We start from the raw sequence: 13,209 nt of genomic DNA, 5'->3' as shown, positions 1-13,209 counted from the left end.
AGGGGCTAAATTACAGAAAGTGTTGTGGAAGCACAAGGGGTTTCGTAACCATTTTTTGTGTCAACTTCCTCCCATCTCCCTGGGAGCTTCAGAAATGCAGAAAAGGCTTGTGCTGCCTATTCTGTGCGGATGCACATTTTGCACTGGCATGATGCAAGGGACAAGTTCGCTGCTAAAACGGTGTGTCAAGGAGTTTACTGCCCTATTCTTGAATTCCTGCCAATTTCCCTTTAAATTGAAAGGCAGACTTGAAAGGCTGAACTGTCCAAACTGCAGGTGCATGTTCGTGATATGGCACAAAAACTTTCTAAATAAATCAAAAACATATTATGGCCTATAACTTTCAAGCATCGTTCGGTAAGTCTTTTACCATCTGAAATGTCTAGTAAGAATGTTCCCGTCTCACCTCCCTCCTCAAGAGTTAACGTTTGTTAGTTTCTCAATTTACCATATCTCGCTAGTGTTCAGTTCCTTAGTTGCCCTTCGGTAAAATACATAACAATAAAGGCACTTTGCACAATATATAACACGTTTCATGAAAATAGTCACTACTCTAGGATATTCCTTACTTTTAAGTATCCAAAATGAGGAGCAGAGCCTGTTCTCTGTTTCAACCACTAACATTTTGTCACTGAATATATATTCATTATTGTGTCATCTAAGGTTGCATAAGCTCCTTCAAACTTATCTTTTCTACTACTATGTACTATGTACATGTTGGCATACCTACAGCCTGTATCTTCATGCAGTTCTTCGACTTAGCACAGGAAATCTCACTTTTTTGTGGATTATGTTTTATACGAGTATTGTGATATAACAGGATTTCCGAAGGATGTAGATACTACCTAGCAAACCTTTATTTCTTAACCATTATGACATCTGAGAATCTTCACTAATGTTTTCTATATATTGCTTTCATAATGCCTTTCACCAAGTCTGAGATGTACGATACAAGATAAAAAGCAAAACTATAGGTGCTTATCCATGCACTGAAAGAGCTCCACTCCTGTAACTACAAAAAACATAAGTGTTATTGAGTAAGATGTTAAGTTTATGGGTATTTATGATGCCCTGTATCGCCTTCCGGCAGATGACGGGGTTTAAAGAGCTACAGAGGACAATTGTCGATAACATCAGGGGAACTGAGCTGCAAGGCCTTTCAAATAAGGCAAAATGCATAAAATTGCATACATTGTCATAATGGATGCCAGTGTAGTATTTTTAATTAGCGTTTTGGCATGGGTACTGTGGGGATTATTAAAAATGAGTAATTATGCAGTGTTCTGGACAACCCAATGTATTTGCTAAAGGCATGCTGGTAGCTCAAAGTTCAAATAATTTACTTAAAGAGGACCCAGTGAGAGCTTGAGCTGTTGTTTGTATGCATAGGATTTTAAAATGATGTTGGACTGGAGGAGAACACTGATGCAATCTGGCCAGATAAAGTCTGCCGAGAATCAATCGTGATCCCCCGGACTCTTAACTGTAGTTGAAAGTGTGGGTGTTTCCACCCTTTTCTGGTGGCCAGCAAACACCTAGCCATACATCATTCAGACCGTTCTCAACTTTAAACTCTGGCTTAACAGTGTTGACTTCCAAGTTGTTGTTCCCCATTCAATTCCAAATTAATCACTTGGTCTGTTGGAACTCCAACTGAGAGAAGAGGTTGTTTTCTAGAAGCACTATTAACATGAGAGGTTCATAAGGTGTATGTGCCAGATCGTTTCCTATTTGGTCAATTAAAGATATTGTATCAGCCCAAATAGAAGTACATTATAATGCTCTAGTCAAACTGGCCCTATTTTGCGTTTTGTTGATGATGCAGTCCTTCTTTCAAAGAGCATTTGGTTTGCAAACCTCTCCTATAAAGTTATAGGTCAAATCTATGTACAGTGGGACAGGTCAGTGAATGTGCACAAGGCCATACTAAAAAGCTGAAAATACAAGTGAGAATATACATCAAAGTGGGAAGGAGACAAGCCAGGACAGATTTCATGGAAAAATATATCTATCCAGATGCAGCATATGACATAAACAGAGATTACATTTCCAATATGTACATTTTGAATGTTAAATACAACCTTTATTATAATTCAGGGAAAGTGCGATTTCAGAGTTATTGCTCAGAGGTAGTTTGTTTCCCTTTCCAAGAAGTTCTTTATTCACAAAAGTGCCATTGCCGCTTTGATCTTCTATGTATGTTACATATGTATTTCTTGGGCCCAGTTCCTAAGAAGAAAAAAACAAGCACACCAGATTCGATATTTTGAAGTAATACTTCCATCTCATTAAAAAGTATCAAAGCGAGTAAAGTAATACAAGTACAACATTTGACATAATTTAAAAAACGAGCCCAATTTGATTGTGCAGATTTCTTTTGTTATTGGTAGCAAATAAGTAAGCGAACAATAAATAATGTTCCCCCCATGCGGGAGCTCTCTTTTTTTGTTGAAAACCTTCAATTGAGGAGTTTTTCACAATGAATTTAATAGTCTCCTGCAAAAGGAATTGGTTAGATATCTGAAGTGCCCGGGTAATATTTTTAACAAGTTATTTTTTTCTGCTCCTATATAACAGGTGTACTTTGGCAATGTTTTGTTTTTGGGGGGGGGGGGGGCTTTAATTAAAGATTTGTCCTGTTTCAATAATACTTCTTTTTTTTCTTATCTCTTGATCAGGCCCAACAGTCCATTAAGATGAGTATTCAGCCTGCAAATTTTTGAAGGGGTCGGAAGAGGTAGTGGGCGCTCCTACGGCCTCTCGTACAACTCCACCCGCATAAGCTCCAAACAAGGCACTCTCCAGTGGCAAGACCACAAGAAATTTGGAGGGTTCTACCCCTCGAGAGGTTGCGGCAGAGTACATGGCAGAAAAGGCCATTTATGCTGAGATAGCACCCCAGGAGGGTGGGGTGAGGGGGTATTGAGGATTTTGCAATGAATGCATGAAGTGCAAGTCCATAACAGAGATGGTTGCTTCAAACCGTGAGGGATTTTCACATAGAATTCCACGGAACACCTTGCCAACACTCCTGACCACGTCCTTTAATCCTTTCACAAGAAGGGACACAGGTGGCAAACCGAGAAGTGGAAATCCTTCTGTAGAAAGGGGCCATTACACAATCGGTTCTTCACCTCAGGGGATTGCCAAGCAATATCTTTCTGGCCGAGAAAAAGGACAAGGGGTTCAGAACAGTAATAAATCTGCAGTATTTCAATAGATGGGTGGTACACCGGCATTTCAAAATGGAGGGCTTTCACCCCGTCAGAGACGTCTTGTTGTTTAAAGACTGGTTAGTACGATTAGACCTGAAGAATGCCTACTCACCATCCCAATTTTCCCTCCCCAAAGAAGGTTACTGAAATTGCAGTGGGAGGGCCAGATTTACGAATACGCTTGCCTGCCGTTCGGTCTGTCCTGAGCGCCTTGGTGTTTCACCAATGTGTTGAGGCCGGTAATGAAATGGCTACGAACACAGGACGTGTGACTCATAGCATACCTAGACAACATCCTTCTGATGCACCATGAGAAAACCATTTTACTCTTGCAACTGCAGATGACTTAGTCTTTGCTACAAGACATAGGTTTAGTACTAAAGACTGAAGGTCAGACTTTGTGCCGGCGCAGGTTACCCCAAAAGAAGATGCTCTTGATTCGCCAAAATTGAGCAGAACCTTGGAGAGACAGTTTCTCCCTTAGGCATTTGGCTCGTATTGTAGGCCTTCTTTCATCGTCAATTCAGGCAATTTTCCCAGTACCATTGCATTACTGGGCCCAACAATGCCTGAAGGCACAACCCCTATGGAGGGGCCTGACATACATGCAAGAGATTTCTCTTTCTCCAGATGCCCTAATGGAGCTCTGCTGGTGCCTCAAGCATATGCAGGCCTGGAACGGCAGGGCATCTTCAGATCTGCCCTGAACTAATGATCGAATCAGACACCAGTCGTCAGGTTTGGGGCACCAGCTGTGGGGATACCACCACAGGCGGGCAGTGGTCAGAGCAAGAAGAGTCTCGTCACATCAATTGCCTCATCGGATACTTTGCAGTTAGGAGCCTGGCAGCCAACACGGATCTTGTAGACAACATTTCGTCAGTGAGATACTTCAACCATCTAGGAGGCACGAGATCCAAGGAGGAATATAGAGGACCCGGAACAGCGCAACTGTTTATTTCACTCAAGAAGGCTTTCAAGCCAGTCTCAGCGGCGACTATTACCCGTTGTATACTGCAAGAAGCAGGCATTGATACCCCTTCATTCGGAGCACACTCCACCTAGGGACCTATGGCCTCGAAGGCCTTCTCTCCGGGGAGCCGCCTATAAGACATTCTCAGAGCCGCTGATTGGTCTTCAGACTCCACTTTTAAGTCATTTTATTTCAAACCAATCACTGATATGGCTACACCGTTTGTCAACCAGCTTTAAACTAGCATACTCGGATCCTCTGGTCTGGACATAGAATATACATTTTCTAGCTATCATGAAGAAAAGTTTCCATTCTATTAACAACGCAGATCCGAGGATTAGCCCTCCCTGTTGCTTTATCAACTATCACCCTTCTGGTACCCACTGAAGTCTTCAGGGTTGGATAATTATGCTGGGGTTGATGGACAATAGTAACGTTATTTGCATCTTGTGAAGTAATGTTGATTCCAAAATTTGCCTATTGTTTCTCAATGGATACATCTGGTTCATTATTAAAGTATTTGATAGTTACCAGTATTGCTAAGAGTTGGTGGATATTTAATGTGCTGTTATATACTGGAACGTATGGTGCTTCTGTTTGTATCTACAGGATCTGATCGGAAGCAAGACTATTGACTGAAAAGCAGGATTCAGGATGTTTTGTTCGAAGAAAGGAGTGCTATTCCTTGATGTTGCTTATATGGGTCTGAGTCCTTTGTTCTTGTTTATTGTTGCAAAGACTCATGGGATTTGTAGTCTTTGATTAAAACATGTTGTGTAAGGATGCTGAGTGAAATAAATAAAAGAGTAAAGCATAATCCTCGCCTCCGCGTAATAGAATTGAAACTTTCCTTCACGATAGCTAGGAAATGTTATATTCTGGTTTATAGGGTCATTCCTCTGAGCAAGCTTTGTATATGCGTTACTTTTGATATTACCTAGGTCTTGTCATTATCATCAAGTCAGACATTCGCAGTATCCGTGACATGCATGAGGTCATGAGAATTCTGGAATGTTTGACATGACAGGAGTTACTGAATTGGGAGCTGTAGGGTGGCAGTTGATGCACTATGGTCTTGTGTCGTCACATCTAATAAAAGGCACTGCATTTATAACAAGTGAGCGTGTTGCTTTCACTTCCTGCCGTAAAAATAGCACAGTGGTAAACACACTGCTATTTGGAGCCGTATGCCAATGATTTCAACTGCTCGTTTACGGAGTACGTCCAACAGCTAAAGATTAGGAAAGACACAATAGTGATCCCATTTTAATAAATTAGGTGGTTGTACGCAAAGGAGGAGGAAAGGATTCTGCTGGCTTCAAAACAAGTACATTTCCTTAACAGACTAAGATTAAGCACAAAGTTTCCTTCTGTAAATGACCTGAATAAAAATAATGTCTACCAAATTTGCATCTTGCCAAACTGTTATCGACAACTCATCTGCAGAAAAACTAAAACTTAAGTTGGAAATCAGGTACTGGGACATTGTGGGTTTACGGTTGATGGCATGGGGTAACGTGACTTTCCCTCTAATAGACTCTCAAGGAGGGAAAAAAAATTGAATGGGTAACTTTCCGGCCCCTATCACTAGATAGGAGAATCATGATTCATATGCCCAGCATATGAATCATGAAGAGCTCCAAACTGCAGAACTATAGCAACCTGAAAATACCGCATGAAAATGTACATGGCTTCCCAAATTCCAGTCACTATTCAACAAATACCATCATGAAGAAAAATGTCAGTAGTGGGGAAGAGTGGGGGAGGGGGGGTGGGGGCGGGGTGGGTGGGGGAGGGGAGTGGGGGGCAGGGAGGGTGTGGCCCAGATGAGGGAGCTTCATCTGTTCAACCCTTAGAGCTAAATGGGGCAGGTGGGACCAGGCTCTGGTCCTCGTCTGCCCTACCGCCCCTGCACCTACTGCCCCACTTCAACTGCAGTTCTATTGGGTAAAGACGAGTGCCGGATAAAACACAGCTATTTTGAGGTAAGAAAAAACCTGACCACTTACATTATAGTGTAGCCGAATCCCGCCAGGAAACCACTCCTCCACAGTCTGAAAGAGAGCCTTAAAGTTCTCTCTCTTTTAAAGAAAATTAGGTCTCGCACCTGCAACACATCGCAGCGAGACCTATAGTCAGCGAGTCTGCTTTCAAGGAGACAGGAGATGGGCACGCGCAGTATGCCAGAATCGGATCAGGTCGCGCGCGCGTTCACCATCTCCTGTCTCCCTTGAAAGCCTCATGCACTTCTCGCATACACACACAGCCACACCCCCCCCTGCTTTCGTTTGGCACACACACACACACAAGCGCACACACAGAGAGAGACGCACGCACACACGAGCGCACGCACAGAGACACACGCACGAGCGCACACACAGAGACACACACACACACGAGCGCACATACACGCACGAGCCCACACATACAGAGACACACAGCACAAAACCCCCCCCACCCACCTGCCGCCGCCACCCCCAGTACAACTAACCCCCACTCACCGCATCGCGCCACTCCGGACTTCTGCAGCCTCCACGGGGCTCTCCCTCGGGCATGGGAGCCCCGCGTTACCACTGCTCCTCTGGGTCAGCCACTCCGTGGGCGCGGGCTTCAGAAGACGGAAGTCCCGCCCCACGACAGGTTTCGGTTTCGGCAGTGCACGCTCACGTCTTGTTTTTTATGCTTCTGCACTTTTAAAAAAATCAGCAAGGCGCGTTTGATATTGGTTAAGCATTCGCTAGGGTATTCTGTTAAGCATTCATCTTCGGTTGCGTGGCTTTGCTTGTATGCTGTCTAGAAAAGGATAATATCTTGCCAGTCCGGGCGCAGCAGACAGCTCAGCTCGCGTGTGCTCTGTGCGGACACCGCCCTGGCCCTCAGGGACTTGGAGCAGCGAAAAATTCCTTCCGACGCCCGTGCTCAGAAAAGCTTTCTGCATTGCGCAGGAGCAGAGTGGTCTGGATCTGGTACAGTTCGGGGACTCTGGTACCTACACATGTGTGCGTCATAACTTCCTCATACTAGCGGCCAGCTTGTTTATTTTTTACCATGGGCGCCCGCTTCACGGCCGCCATGCACATAAGTGAAACATACAGGGGCACCATTTTACTGCGCCCCGAGCGTTTATCATTTAAAAAGAATTTACAGCCATGGCACCCATTACCGCCTGGTAGGTCCCGCAGTGTGACATGCACCAGGGGCCCAGTGTAGCCCAAATAGCTGCTACTCGCGTTCATCTGCTCCGTTCTGCGATGGTGCTTTGGCCCTGAAAGTAGCAACGGAAGCATGAGGCTCGGGCAGAGCTGCTCTCCTCGGCCACTACCATCAACGGGCACAGCAGTCACCCGAAAGCAGCAACATAAGCAGAAGGCTTGACCCTGCTTTTGTCAACATATTTTTTTGATATAACCACAGCACCCGTTTTACTCAGGCCCTGTGCTGCAGCGCGACATAGCTTCTGCACGCTGTTAATGTGCTCCTTTCGGTGATGATGCTTTGGCCCTGAAAGCAGCAATAGAAGTAGGAGGCTGGGGCGGAGCTGCTCTTCTCTGCCCTCGCCATCAAAGGGCACAGCAGTCACCCGAAAGCAGAAACAGAAGCAGAAGGCTTGGACGGAGCTGTTATCTGTAGCAACTGCCATTGATGAGCAGAGCAGTCACCCAAAGCGCCGTGTTCAGAGCAGGTAAGGGACCCATGGGTTCGGAGAGCCATCCTGAGTGTTTGTCCCTGTGTTGGACTTATGTTTGCATTAAACATCTGTACCTAACCCTTGCCTCTTACAGCTAAACACAATATGCTAATGACCATTCCACGGTATGATCACAGGAGACTTAACTTTTAGAGGTACTCTCACACTACATAAATAAAAATCAGTTGCAAGGCAAAAAGGGGGCACACTATTCTAGTATCATAAAGTGCTAGAGGGCACTATATATGTTTACCAAAAGGGAGAGAGAGAACATCCCCATCAGTATACCCTCCTGAAGATGGAACATGAGCTAGTTTTAAACAAATTTGTTACCTTGTGTCCAACCAACTTATGTAAAGGGGAAAAATAATATATGCCATGCAAGGAGGCCTTATATCTTTCTAGCCATAGTTGATTATTGGCATACCTCTGCATGGTGATTTTATCGCAGCAGGCCCTTTAAAATCTTACCGGTTATCAGAACAAAACAAATTGTACATCAAAACAAAATGCAGTTTCTTTGTTTTTGCATATTCTGTCTCTTGTATTTTAGAACATTGATTGATTGATTGAATAAAATGTATACCGCGCAGACAATAACCCGAAGGCATCAAGGCGCCTAACAAAACAGATCATAAATGTCATAACATTCGTTTTTACAGTACGGTTTAATGTATATAAGGTATCTACTTTATATGGGCAATGCAACAGGTCTCACATTTGCGAGAGTTTGAGCTATTGCCATTGTAAATGACAATGCCTTTATTTATGTGTTGTAAAAACCTGCAAACACATAAATAAAGGCATTGTCATGTACAATGCCAATAGCTCAAACTCTCACAAATGCGAGACCTATTGCATTGCAAATGCTTGTAAAACATTTTGTCTCGTCACTGTTTCTGAAACATAGCAAAGTTTTGTCTGACAGTCCTTAGCCTTCTTTTGTCATCCTACATGATTGGACCAATTTTGGAAGACTGCACACGCACGGTCAGCATTTCAAGCTGAAAAATGTGCGCAATTTTATTTATTTTGACAGATTAGACGGAAAGTAACAGTCCAGTCTGAAGTTCCACCCAGTAGCATTCCACTGACATTTTTATATTACCTTTACGCCCTCCTTAAATGCAAACAATTCACTGATATACATTGCAAGATTGTCTAGAAGACAAACTTATTATGTGTTATCCTACAGACTCAAACCAGCTGCTTATCAAGTGGGGTAATTACTTGCCATCGGTTAGTTTCAACTAACAACCGTTTAACGTAAATGTTAAACTATATCAAAAGCCTACCCTAGTCTTCCCACAATTGAAAGTAGGGTTTGATGTATTAACAGCTCAGAAAGGACCACTGTAGACTTCATAAGTAAACTTTGATTATGCCTATGGCACAGAAGGACTATCCTCCAAGATACCACTACGCCACATTGCGTCCTTTATTTTGTTGTTGAAATATTTCTTTAATAGTATGATGAAATGAGTGCAATTAATGGAGTGTAACTATTGACTGATGTGCATCATGGTAAAGCAGAACCACTGTTATCTCACATACGATTATAAGTTAGGCAACTTTGAAGGCGATTTAAAGTTTTATGAAGTACAAGGTGCATAAATGGGAGAACTAAGGGCCAGATGTATCACAAATTGCTTTTGCGATACTTAAATACCGAAATTTACCGCTTCGCTATTTAAGAATCACAAAATGCAATGTATGTAGGATTTGCAAACTATTTTGAGAATCCTTAACATTACCTATTAGAGAATCTCAAATTGTAGTTCGCTATTAGGGAATGCAGTCGCAATTTGAGAGTACCAAATTGGTAATCACAAATTGCAAATGCAACCACGAGGGTGCTAGGGGGCCTAAAAGCACTCCTGTTGCACCCCCAGAAGAGGTAAGGATGCACATATGGTGCACATGCATGCCCTAAAGGCATGTTTGCGCACCACAAGGCACTTTGAAGTATGCACGTTGTGCATTTTTCAATGGAATCCCAAATTACCATCAACTTGAATTTTGTGGTTATTTGCGATTCCTAAATGCAAATCCGCATTTAGCGATTGCTACAGGAATTGCATTTAGGGAATCGCAAACTGCGATTCCCTAACTGCATTCGCAATTTAGGTAATCGCAAAAATTTGCGATTACCCATATTGCGAATGCCAAGAGTTTGAAACATTGCAAAAGGCGTTTATGCGTCGCAAACGGGCACATTCTGCGATTCGGCCTTTTTGTAAACGCAAAAAGCCTTGATACATTTGGCCCCAAGTCTACCTGTCCTATGAATTAAACCTTAAAAATATAGATCGATCTATTTAGAAAAATGGTAGAGACTATTCTAGCCTATAAGCGCGGAGAGCAACACAAAAAATAATCAGCTTAATCTTTCCATAATTATAAAAAGATAGATCACCCTGTCAAGCAGTTATTACTACAGTTTTGCTAGCTGCTTATTACATGTAATACAGCTGAGTATTTCCAAAGGTTACGACAGATGTACACAATTTATTTTCAAGCCCGAATGCAGCTGTGATAATGAAAACTCTCCTAGCAGAGGTAAACGAAAATTTCAATTCCATTAAGGGCACAGAGAAAAGGATTATGCCACACTTTCTTTGTTCAACAGTAGCCTTATTTAACATACACAACTTCGCTTCTCATCATTCATGGAACAAACAATGCACTGTCCAATCTGCATTCAGCATGCCTCTAATGAGTCTCCATCCGCCTATACTCATCCCCTTTCTTCCTGCGATGAAAGCTGAAGAAGGAACACCTCACTCCTGTTTGGACGACTGATTCTGCAAGAACCAATAAATCAACCATTTAAACCAGGACCTTAGGCGAACTGATGATATTGCAGTGTACAGCAGCAAAGAAACATTTAAAGAGTTAGCATCCCTAAAGAATTCAAAATAGGTTTACATAGCAAGCATGTAAATTGATCAAGACAAATTACTTGCACCTTCAATGGTAACTCCTGCCTCATTGGGCAGGTGAAAATCATCGAGCAGAGGGCCGGCACATCCTCACCTACATGTCCTTAATAGAACTGAAACATTCCTTTATAATTGCGAGGACATTTTTCATTCTGTATCAGGACCCAGTGACGAGGGATTTTACCAGTTTAAAGCTCGTCTATCAGCAGGGTTGTAAAAGAGAGAACAGGTTTGAAATAAAACCTCTTAAAAGTTTTAATCTGAAGACCTGTCCACCGCATTCATAATATCCTCTAATTGCGCCCCAAGGGAAAACACTTTTGAACCCCTCTGGTGAAGTGAGCTTTAAACACTCTAGTGTCAATACTTGCCTATTGCATGGCCCATAGAACCCAATGTGCAATGGTTGGAAGGAGACTGTCTTATGTGGCTTATAAAGAGCAATAACCAACTGTCGTAGTCCTTGACACAACGAACTACAAACAATTTTGGGGCACACAGGAAAGCCGGGTATGAGATGAGCCTGGAGTTGCACTTTGTCTGGTGAGACACATGAAAGGACACGCCCTCAGGAGTAAAAGTAAGTTTGGTAATGTCTAAGGCCAAGACATCTGAGACCCTGCGAAAAGAAACCAAGCATAGCAACATCACCAATTTTGCAGACCACTATTTCCTTGAAAGGTACTCCTGTTCAGAGGCCAGGAAAGAAAGAGTTTCAACACCCTGTTGACATCTCAAAGAATAGAATACCTTGGCTCTGAAGAAAGAGTCATCCTGATGCCTCAGAGACGTTTCCGCACCAAGCAGACAGCCCCTCACATGGGCATGTCCTGCAGAAATCACAGATCGAAAGTGTTGACGGACCGATCGGCCAAATCTTCGACCATCAATGAGGCCGGGAAATTCAGGATGTGGCCAACCCCCTTTCCCACAGGATCCAGATTCCAGGGCCGACAGCAACCCAACCATCAAGACCAGGCTGAGCGGTATCGTTTAACTGTGTTCCCTACTCAGGCTTGGGAGAGGAAGTCCGCAGCATTGCACAAATATCCTGGGATTTGCCAGCGCATCCTGTAATCCTCCACACCATAAGCGGCAGGGACTCGAAGACCATCAATGGGTGGAGACTTCCAGAGGGATCCTTGAGGAGATATGGACGGATTGGAAAATTCCAAGAAAGTTCCAGAATAACCAGAAACAAGACATACGACTTGGAAATCAGGGTCACTACCACACGCTTTGCCTGCTGTCTGCGCCGTGAGCCTCATTACCACGAACGGTGGGAAGACATAGCTCATCTCCTGGGACCAGTCTTGGCAAAATTTATCGGTCGCCTTTGCATCGGGGCCCGGTCTCCAACTGAAGTACTGTGGAAGCTGATGATCAAGCCGGGAGGCAAACAGATCGATTGTGAAAGGACGCAACCGATCCGATAAGGCCCAATATGATTCTGGAGTGAGTTTCCAGCAGTTCGAATCGTTGAGACGACAAGACTGCCAATCCGCTACTTGGTTGGCAGAGCCCGGGAGATGTTGTTTTGGAAATGGGGGACCCCTATATCTTAATGAACTCGCTATACAAAGGGAAGTACAATAACTTTGGAAATGGTCTATAGCTAAGTTAAAGAACAGCAATAATTAAAATAGGTGAATAAACAATAAACAATAAAGAGAGACCACATAAAAGGGACTGATCACCAAATTGATAAAGAATTTCTTTAAATTGTATTAATCGGATACCTATTTTTTTAAATAGATTTTTAGTTAAAGTTCATAAACATTATTTTTGACTTTAAAGGAGTAATCCACTATTTACAAGACAGTATCATAAAAACTCCTAAAAAACATAACAGACAGACATGGGATTAGACAAGAAAACGATGGAGGCAATGCCTTTAAAGTCAAAAATAATTATTACTGTTCTTTAACTTAGCTATAGACCTTTTCCAAAGTTAGAGCCCGGGAGATGGTCCACCACACAAGTGATGATCGAGGCAGTACTCCTAAATGCTCTTCGCCAGGTCCAACAGAGCTCTCGAACGCATGCCCTCTAGATGGTTGATGTAGCAGACTGCTGCCACATTGTCCAGTATGCAGCATTGGGATTGGGATTTTGTCCAGTATCTCACCGCAAAGTATCTTACCGCGAAAGAACCTGCCGTCAATTCCAGGCAGTTGATGTGCAGGGCCAGCTCTGAGGTGGAACATACAAATCTCATGGTGAACTCGCCATAACCTGCCCTGCAGACTGAGCCACACATGTCAGACTATCACTAGGTCTGGATGTGATCAGAAAATTGTGCAGCCGTTCCAGGCCTCAATGTCCGAGAGCCATCACTGCAACTAGTCTCCGACTTAGTCTGAGCGGGGAATGTTTTGCAAATATGTGAGG

The 13,209-nt window shown here is 43.3% G+C and overlaps 1 protein-coding gene across 4 annotated transcripts in view; it reads right to left on the bottom strand.

Annotated features, from left to right (window-relative positions):
• CHEK2 (checkpoint kinase 2) overlaps positions 1 to 13,209 on the bottom strand; it is a 260,226-nt gene that overhangs the window by 156,426 nt on the left and 90,591 nt on the right. For all 4 annotated transcript variants that reach the window (XM_078667290.1, XM_078667292.1, XM_078667289.1 and 1 more), the window contains one exon: positions 2,082 to 2,229. In XM_078667290.1, the coding sequence (XP_078523416.1) occupies positions 2,082 to 2,229 (148 nt within the window). The remainder of the gene's footprint in view (positions 1 to 2,081; positions 2,230 to 13,209) is intronic.

The sequence above is a fragment of the Lissotriton helveticus genome, chromosome 11 (genome assembly GCF_964261635.1).
Source record: "Lissotriton helveticus chromosome 11, aLisHel1.1, whole genome shotgun sequence".
Taxonomy (NCBI): Eukaryota; Metazoa; Chordata; class Amphibia; order Caudata; family Salamandridae; genus Lissotriton; species Lissotriton helveticus.
This window is presented reverse-complemented; position numbering and strand designations above follow the sequence as displayed.